Below are 10,180 nucleotides of genomic sequence, written 5' to 3'. Positions count from 1 at the left end.
GGTTATAAAGCCATTTCTAAAGCGTTGGGACTCCAGCAAACCACAGTGCGAGCCATTATCCACAAATGGCAAAAACATGGAACACTGGTGAACCTTCACAGAAGTGGCCGGCCAACCAAAATTATCCCAAGAGCGCAGCAACGACTAATCCCAGAAGTCATAAAAGACCCCCACAACAATATAAGAAAAGAAGGCCTCACTTGACACAGTTAAGGTCAGTGTTCATGACTCCACCCTAAGAAAGACACTGGGCAAACGGCCTGCATGGCAGAGTTCCAAGACGAAAACAACTGTTGAACAAAAAGAACATTAAGGCTGATCTCACTTTTGCGACTTTTTGTGGTCTGAGACGAAAGTTGGAACTTTTTGGAAGGTGTGTGTCCCATTACATCTGGCATTAAAGTAACGCCACATTTCAGACAAAAAACATAATTAAAGTAAAATATGGTGGTGGTAGTGTGATGGTCTGGGGCTGTTTTGCTGCTTCAGGACCTGGATGACATGCTGTGATAACCATGAATTCTGCCATCTACCAAAAAATCCTAAAGGAGAATGTCCGGCCATCTTGTCGTGACCTCAAGCTGAAACCAACTTCTGCAGCAGGACAATGATTCAAAACACACCAGCAAGTCCACCTCTGAACGGCTGAAGAAAACCAAAATGAAGACTTTGGAGTGGCCTAGTCAAAGTCCTGATGATGCTGTGGCATGACCTTAAAAAGGTGCTGGAAAACCCTCCAATGTGGCTGAATTACAACAATTCTGCAAAGATGAGTGGGCCAAAATTCCTCCACAGCGCTGTAAGAGACTCATCGCAAGTTATCACTTGATTGCAGTTGTTGCTGCTCAGGGTGACCCAATCAGTTATTATGTTTAGGGGCAATCACTTTTTCACACAGGACCATGTGGGTTTGGATTTGTTTCTCCCTTAATAATAACAAATTTCATTTAAAAACTGCATTTTGTGTTCAGTTGTGTTGTCATTGACTAACATTTACATTTGTTGTGACAAACATGCAAAAAAATAAATCAGGAAGGGGGCAAACACTTTTTCACACTATAGTACTGTATATATTCAGGTAGGTGGGTATGGAGACAGATAGATAGTAACAAGAAGGTGCAAACCACTGGTCATATGAAAGAGCAGGAAAGACCAATCAGACTCGCCAGAAAACATCTAAAATAAGCCTCCCAAGTTCTGGAATCAGATTCTTTGGACAGAAGAAACTAAAATCAACTTGCATCTGAATGGTGGGGAAGGAAAAGTATGCTGAAGCAAAGCAAAAGCTCTTGAATACCACACCAAACACGTTGCACGTTGTGTCAAATACATTGGAGGAACTGTTACTATTTTTTTTATATATATTTGCCCATGAACAGATTTCAAATGAAAGATCCAGGTTATTGGGCACATTAATCAATTTGTTTTAATATTATGGTTGGATTTATATATACAGTACATCTACAGTGTATCAATATCAGTGTCACGCAGCATCAAGAACAATTAAAAACGTCAGGCGGACCACAAGCTCCAAAACCTGGATAAGGATTTTATTGATAATTGAATTACATTTCTCTTTTATACATATTTCATAAATGATACAGGATTTTACACACTTTTTTGCCAATATTACAGCATCATGTCAACAGAAACCTAAAAAAAGAGGTCAGAATGGAGTACATTTCACTGGAATATGCTTCACCCTTTTAAGCATATTTTATTGTAAGTGCACACCAGATTTTCAAAACCACGCATTCAAAACATAAGAGTGCTTTGGACAAAGAAAGGAAGCGATGAAAACGGCAAGAGAAGGTCGTCTCCTAAAAAGCTACCGCATGGCACCTGACATTTTCCTCTTGGATCAGAAGCAGGATGTAAGTGAGGTCAGCAGGTACTCTTAAGAACCTCCTCACTGATACACGCAGGATGGACGCCTGTCTTTTATTGGGAGCATAAATCTGTGGTTATGGAGTGAAGAAAAGTGTGATGGAGAGTGGGCTGGTTGGCGAGGATCAAGTTTGGCAGAAGTCATGATTATAAACATGAAGTCCTGTGAACAGCCCAGTAATAAGTTGGAATCTCTACAAACATCCTTCAGAAATTATCTTTGCCTTTTTAGTTCCTATTAATCATCTTTTATAAATTTTTTTTTTTAAACATAATTTCCCATGTAAACATACATTCATGCAACACCCTCTTTATAATAAAGGTCTCTATATTTGATGTATTTAGATGTTTAAAACACATGAAGGGAGGGGAAAAAGGCAATCAATGATGGACGGTGTGATGGGGGGGAGAGACAAAAAAAAAAGACCACCTCCAACATGGACGGTGAAGGAAAGCAATTCACTGTGTGCATGTGTGTGTGCAGGATGAATCTGAATCAACATTGTATGCCAGAAAAAGATATAAGAGTAGAAGAGTTGTTGATCAGTATTGACAAGCAGCACTGATGGCAAAGGACTTCAATTATTAGCAATCTGATCAATAATATGTCTATTCAACATTCCAAGTGTAACAGTCCTTGATGTTTGTTTTACGCCTAGTAAGAGGCCTTCAATGACCTTTTACCTAACTGCTTCCTTGTCAACCCTCTGAGAATCCTTCATCAACATCCCAAAAGGCACCACATCCCTTGGAGATAGCACACTAAACGGATTACACCATTTCCAGCTATAAGTTCTGCATGGTTAACTTTTGATTAGATCTCTAAACTCATGCATTTTAATAGGAAATCTGTTGTTAAACACACGGATCTTCTTGTAGGGTTCAATTAATGCGCACACACAGGAGGTGATGGGAAGACCACATGTCACTGCATGCCCACTCCGCAGGGGTGAACACACACACACACACACACACACACACACACACACACACACACACACACACACACACACACACACACACACCCAAAAGAATGTGTTTAGACCTTTTTGTACAAAGGAGTATTGAGGACACACAGAGAAGAAAAATTGAAACATTTTGGGGCGGGGAAGAAGTTAAATTATGCAAATAAAGTGTAATATTATGAGGAAAAACACCATAATACATAACACCACACAAACCTAAATGCAACAGACCTGCCATGAAGACTTTTATAATCTATCGTATGTGTTTTAAGATCCTCAATTTTCATTTTATAACCCTGCCTCCATTCTCGTCAACTCTATTTCCCTTATATTTATCCAAGTAACTTTATATTTTATATTAATCCTAATAGTTTAATAATGTTTTTAATCTATTGGTTAGGCAAAAGGTTTGACCTTTTCCTCATATTATAATTTATTCTCATAAAATGACTATTTCCTTGTATTTTTTCCAGCAAAATTACTTCATTTGTGCATACAGTATGGCTGTCAGAAATATTACTACTTTTTTTTATCATAAACCTATATTTTGTAATATCATGACATTCTTGTAAATCATTTTTGCTCATATTACAATTTATTCTTGTAAAATTGTTCTTAAAGTATAACTTTCTTCTGAATTTTTTTCCCCCTCAAACCAAATTTGTCGTAATATTGTGACATTCTTGGAAAATTATGACTATTTTCTCCCATTACAACAATTTATTCATGTAAAATTCCATTTTTCTTCATAATATAAACACTTTTTTGCTGCAAAACAACTTTACCGTCGTTAACCTATGACTTCAGTCTTGCAGATCAATGTTAGTTCTGCTTTTCAGTGTGGCCCTAATACTCCTTTATATTTTGTGGAGGCAAAAGAGTCAGAGAGGGCCACCAATCCTCACTCAGAGAAAAACCACATGAAAAACGTGTTCTAAATAGACACGATAAACATATGGCTCCTATAACCAATCAGGGGATGGGATTGTCCCATACTACAAGCTATACAAGGCATGGAAAAGTGTCCAATTGAGTAGAAAATGTCTCTTAACGTTCCTACATAGTCACACATTTCTACTGAGGGCATACAACCACAGCATGCAGTCTAGCCTGCCCTGCCATGGCGGGAGCAGGGAGGCAATACAATGACAGTGGGGGGAGAAATCCCACTTCTGAATGATGATTTTTGAGAGGCCATCCAACCAAAAATTTATTTTTTGAGGGATTCCCACATTTTGGGTCCAGGCAAATTGAAATGTTGCTATTGTGGAACATACTGTAACGCTGCTTCAAAGAATATTATGTATTTAACGCATTTGGTAGATAGTACATGACAACATGATGGATCCTTCAGCGATACAGTGACACTTTAAAACAAGCTCCTCCCCCCACTGGAAAACAACTAGCTTCTGGTCATCGGTTTATTTGATTGTATACATATAGATTTATATTTACTTCATAACAAATATATTATGGCTTTCAAAATAAAAAGTGCCAAAATATTTTTTTTTGGAATAAAAGAACACACAGTGATGTTGTTGTCGGTAGTACTCGCATACTTGCCCAGGCTGGGCTGCCACAGGAAGAAGAAATGGGTTTGCGAGGCAGACTCCTGTCAAAAGGTCACGTGAGAAAGGACAGATGTCTGTCAACCTGGAGAGGAGGCGTGGCCAAAGTGTGGAGAGGCAGCAGAGTTCAGCCACAGGAAGATGACGTCTCTTTAAGCCGTAGCCAGGAGGGGCCAAGATTTGCTTGTAAACTTTAACGTGTGGGATAGACGCTCCACAGAATCTGCTCCCAGCAAGTGTGTGTGTGTGTGTGTATTAACTCGCTGAATGGCAAAGGTTGGTGTTGCCTTCATGTCACACACACACAGACACACACACACACACACACACACACACACGTCGCAACGGCATCCCCTTTGCATATGCTCTCTCCTGGAGGGTCAAGGTAGCATTTCCTGTTTGCCCCTCAGGTTCACTGCAGGCTGTCCATCATCATCATCACAGGGAGTTTTTTCAGCTCACCAACCCTCTTGTAATTTTCCATTGCAGTTGGTTCAGCCAGGGTAGTAAAAAGAGGGCAAGAAAGAGCAGAAACTCCCAGCTTGAAAAGGGGGATGCAGGAGAAATATGGGGGTGGGTAGGTTGAATATAAGGCAGGGAAGGGGAGATGTGTGGTGTTTGATAGGGATAGAAAAGGAAACGCTGGGAGAGGAGGGACGTTACTCTTCCCATCAATCTTTACCAGTATTGAGCTGTTGTACTGGGAGCTGAAGCTGGAGTGGGTCCCTAAGACGCTTCAGATCCAATTCCACCTGTCAGACAAGGAAGAAGTGAGATATTTTATCTATTGTAAATCCAACATTTATTTGACAAAAGACATGCTGCAGGCAATTGTACCTCAGCGATGTCATCTTTCAGCTTGTTGTACTTCTCTATGTCAAAGCGTGTCCTTTTCACTCCCTTGTGGAGGAAGAGCAGAAACTGTCGATCTCTGGCATCAGGGTACACGTACTCCTGCGGGTTAGACAGAGATACAGTATACAACTTTGTAAGCGACAATGTATCAGGCTTCTTAATGAAGCTCACTTTGGTAGATCAGATTAGAGTTTTATGAACAATGACTCAAGGGCAATGCTGTCATCGTGTCAGGCTTTCAAATAGCTAAAACGTTTCCAATTAGGGCAGGGTGTTACAAAGGCCCTCTAACTAGTATTCTGTAATACTAGTCATTCAAAGCCTTTTGAGCCTGCTCTCACAAGAATTTGTTAGAATTTTAATTGTGGAATTTCAAAAATATACAGTATATATAATAATTATTCATCATACAATGTTAAGTAAGATCTATTTGGTTATTTACTCATTGTTTGTTTACATCAGATAGACCGATGGATAGCGAGAGATACATACTTTAATAATCCCCTTGGGGAAATTCAGGTCTCTCAATCAATCTCTCATAGCTCCCACAATAAAACATACAATATAGACAATAAAGACTAAAAATACAAACAATAAAAAACGGAATGAGATAATATACACAATAAAGACTAAAAATACGAACAATAAGATAATGAGACAATGAGATAAAAGTGCTCTGGAGCATATGATGTTGCATTTCCAGAAAAAGTGTTGCAGTGTGTTTAAAAAGGTTAAAAGTCAGGAGCCTTTGCTCTTTTAAACAACCAAAAGGCTGTTGGAAGGAGGGACCTCTTGTACTGTTCAGTCCGGGAGCGCAGAGAAATGAGCCTCCCACTTTGGCTGCTACTCTGCTCTGCCAACGTTTGATGGAGGGGGTGGTTAGCGTTGTTTCGTATGGACTGCAGCTTTTATTCTAACTTCCACTACAGTGTCCAGTGTACTCAACCCTCCCCCCAATTCCGAACCCACTCTCTTAATCACTATATCCAGTCGTCGGGTGGCCCATGCTATAATATTGCCAACCCAGCAGACAGCTGCAAAAGTCAAGGCACTTGCAACTACAGACCAGCAGCACCGCAGCATCTCTGTACACGTTAAAAGACCCCAGTCTTCTCAGAAAAAAAAGCCTGCTCTGGCCCTTCTTATACCTTACCTTCTTATACCAACACCTGCACCACCTGAACCATGTTGTAGTCACTATGTATTCTTTACTTGAGTATCTTGCTTGCTGCTGTAACAAGTGAATTTCCCTGCTGTGGGATAAATAAAGTACAACATAATACAATACAGTAGAGCGTGTCTGTGTTGCATTAAGATCTTTCCATTTTTTGCCAGCCTTATGCACAGGTATAAGCATCATGTACTGCACTGCTTAACTCCTTAACATGCAATTTCCCACTTTATTTTTGCAAGAACATCTATCATGTTATTTGATGTATATGGGTGAAATAAAACTACATTAAACTAAGAAAGTTGTGGTGCAACCAAGACCTGAGCACCTTGAATGGCTTTGTCAAAACATTTTTTGTTTACCATATATTTCACCTGCGTGTGAATTTCTAAAACAATCAGGCATGGAGGTGTCGACAATATCTGTTTAGATTTCTCTGCTGTTCTAGTTTGCTATTCATCAGTACATTGCGGTGAGTGTGCTACAAGGTGGAACAGGAGTGGAACTGGTCAGTAAAAAGAACTAAAGGTTTTTAGAGGGGGAACCTAAAACTATACGAGAGACATTTAGGTCATTCTTCCAAATGATGTTGTGGTGATGCTGGTGGAGAACAGAGACAGACCATCCAAAATAGAAACTAATTGGAGTGACTGCAAAGGTCAAAGATAATTTACATCATTTTCCTGCTCATCAAATCATTCAGTGACCCCTTTTGTCCTCTGAATGAGGCATCCTTGGCTTTCCATTTCAAAACCCATTTCTGTGTCCCCTTTCTCTGAATTTATATGAAAGTCAATTTTCTTACCTGGCGTGTGAGCACAAAATAGGCATACATGGCCATGGCTGTGCCGTATGTGATGAAGTAGGTGACAGGCTCCATGATATCCCAAGAGTACTCCCACCAAGTCAGTCTGGCCAGGATGCCGAACTGGGTGGCCATGTACGCCATGCCGCCCCACAGCACCCAAGTGGTGCGGCGCTCCGCCTTCCTACTCAGTTCCTGCTTCACCTACACAGGAAGCAAGCAGGAGGAGGAGGTCATTCAGCGTACAACACAGGACAACATTTTGTGAGAATTCAACAGAGTCAATATCCTTCCATGAAAAAAAAAAATTACGACAAAGCAGCTACTACTTGGTGTTAAATTTAGCAGCTTTACTGGGATCATTCGATTCCACTTGAGAGCCTTTGAGGCACAACAATGAGGATCATTAATCAGCTCATTTGTGCAAGCATTTTAAACACACAGTTAAAATATGTTGCCCTGGAAAAAAAGGATTATAAATAAAGTAAAAAAAAAAAAAAAAAAAGAAGCAACTGTGATCTCATGCAGTATTGGTTTACAAAACAATGTATTGAAAGGTAAATAATACAGATTTAAGTTCCTATATTCTTTCTTGATACAACCTAGATTTGCAACACTATTGGTGATATACTGTATGGTGCCTTCCAAAATGAAAAGTGAGGCCAATTCCTTTATTTTGCTGTAGACTGGAATCATTTGTATTTGACATCAAAAGGAATATGAGACCAGAGAGCAACATTTCAGCTTTAAATTCCAGGTGTTTACGTCTGGATCAGATGAACAACTTAGAAGATAGCACCTTTTGTTTAAACCCACCCATTTTTTTCATGTAAGTAAAATTATTGGAACATGTGACTGACAAGTGTATTTTTGCCTAAGTGTGTCCGATGGCATTGCTTATTCAGTCAAATAGCACTGAATGTCTACACTCAGTTTCAGATTGGGTAGGATAGGTTTTGCCTGTGTAGACTTTTTTAGAGGTCAAAACAACATTAAAACCAGAGAGCTGTCTATAGGTGAAAAACAAGCAAAGGGTGAATGTAAGAGAAAATCATTCAGAATCATATATTGGTCATAGCCAGTACCACCATTTGGAATATCCTGAAGAAAAAAGAACCCCTTAGTGAAAAAAAACATAAGTTGGTGATGACAGAAACATTGTGAGAGCAAAGAAAGTGAGAGTAAAGGAAGCCCCTAATAACTTTTAGTGACATCAAGTAACAATCTGCAGAGGGAGGGTGTGACGGTATCACCAGCTGCTGTTCATAGAAAACTTCATGAAGAAAAGTACAAAGGCTACACCAGAAGATGCAAACCACTCATTAGCAATAAGAATAGGAATATAAAAAAAAGTGCAGAGGTTGGACTAAAAGAGTCATCAGTCTATAAAACTTTTGTCTCAGAATGTTTTCTCTTTTCTCTTTGGCTCACATGAAAAATGGGTGGGTTTAAACAAAAGGTACTCTTCTAAGTTGTGCATCCGATCCAGTTGTAAATACCTGTTAATGAAAACTGAAATGTTGCTCTCTGGTCTCATATTCACATTTTGACGGCAAACCCAAAATGTTTCCAGTCTACAGCAAAAATAAAGAATTTGCCTCACTGTTCCAATACTTTGGAGGGCACTTTAAACAATCAGTTGTAATCCACTTTTCGATCACTGTGTTCTTGTTTCAATGTCATCTGTGTACACTATCCAAATGACGATAAAAAAAAACAAAATAATGTCCTATAAATAACACCAACGCCTCATTTTCAAGGAAGAATTTTTTTTTGAAAAAATACATATTTAAAAAATGTTCATCAAATTCACATTTTCAATATCAGTGATCATAACAGTTTAATACAAAGTACTGATATTATAATTGACCTTCTCAAGGGGGCGGAGCTGAGAGTTGAGGTCTTCGAGTCGTCCAATCAGCTCACGCTCTTTGCAGAGTTGGTGCTCCTCAATGCGCAGGGTGGTGTAGAGCTGCTGCACCAGGAACTTCACGTCATTCAGCCTTTCTGTCTCCTCATGAGGCAGCAACTCTGAGTTAAAGACAATCCATGTCAGACGTAAAGTACAATACCCCAGTGACAAAGACTGTCCTCACCTCTTCTCGGTGGCCTCACAAGATGTGTGGTGTCGTTGATGACGAGCTTGAAATCATCCAATAAGAGGATGTCTATGCCTGTGGAGGAGGCAACCCTGGCTCCATCTGCACACAAAAAAAGAGACAAATGATGTAAAAGTGGAGGGATGGGATCCCTGCTGGTTAACCACTCTATACACCCTCCAGCTCTCTTGACCATCGGCCTCGTTTCACTGCGATTATGACGAGAGGGGGAAGCAGAAGCACTTGCACGCTAAATAAGAAATTCACAGTGCAGATTGTTCTAGTATAATGAGGCGCTGGAGCGGAGTGAGCGCACTTGAACACATATATTGAGATTATATATTCTGATGTGAAGCCGCAGCAGCAGGAACACTTAACAGCATCAGAATACACTTGACGGAATGGAAGGGCATGTACAGTGTGGATGTAATCTACTAGAGGAGATGGACACAATGTGTGTGAGTGTGCAAGTGTACCTGTGGAGTAAATGGCTACCCGATCGATGCCTCTGTCCTCTGCTTGGAGTTGTTGGAGGAAAACTCCCACGCAGTCACTGAGGGGCTTGAGAGTGAACTGACAGCGTTCTCGTCTGGACGGCAAACTGACTGAGATGACTGGCAGGCCATTCTGATACACCACTGTCACCTCTGGGAGGGAGGACAAAGTCAGAAAAATATTGACAAGATTTTGCACTAAGTTATTATTAAAATGTGGTGCGAGAGCCAGCAGCACTGCAGCAGCTCTACATGTTGATCAATGTACAGCAGGGGTGCCCAAAGTGCGGCCTGGGAGCCGTTGTGGCTGACAGTTCATTTTTTATTGGCCCCCAA

The 10,180-nt window shown here is 40.2% G+C and overlaps 1 protein-coding gene across 4 annotated transcripts in view; it reads right to left on the bottom strand.

The window, feature by feature from the left end:
- Positions 1-2,802: 2,802 nt before the first annotated feature.
- mcu (mitochondrial calcium uniporter) overlaps positions 2,803-10,180 on the bottom strand; it is a 77,015-nt gene continuing 69,637 nt past the window's right edge. For all 4 annotated transcript variants that reach the window (XM_054798371.1, XM_054798370.1, XM_054798372.1 and 1 more), the window contains 6 exons: positions 9,827-9,997; positions 9,348-9,452; positions 9,122-9,282; positions 7,252-7,455; positions 5,258-5,374; positions 2,803-5,172 (listed from right to left, as the gene is read on the bottom strand). In XM_054798371.1, coding sequence (XP_054654346.1) covers positions 5,092-5,172; positions 5,258-5,374; positions 7,252-7,455; positions 9,122-9,282; positions 9,348-9,452; positions 9,827-9,997 — 839 coding nt within the window. In that variant the 3' untranslated portion in view covers positions 2,803-5,091. The remainder of the gene's footprint in view (positions 5,173-5,257; positions 5,375-7,251; positions 7,456-9,121; positions 9,283-9,347; positions 9,453-9,826; positions 9,998-10,180) is intronic.

This window comes from Dunckerocampus dactyliophorus, chromosome 14, assembly GCF_027744805.1.
Source record: "Dunckerocampus dactyliophorus isolate RoL2022-P2 chromosome 14, RoL_Ddac_1.1, whole genome shotgun sequence".
NCBI lineage: Eukaryota > Metazoa > Chordata > Actinopteri > Syngnathiformes > Syngnathidae > Dunckerocampus > Dunckerocampus dactyliophorus.
This window is presented reverse-complemented; position numbering and strand designations above follow the sequence as displayed.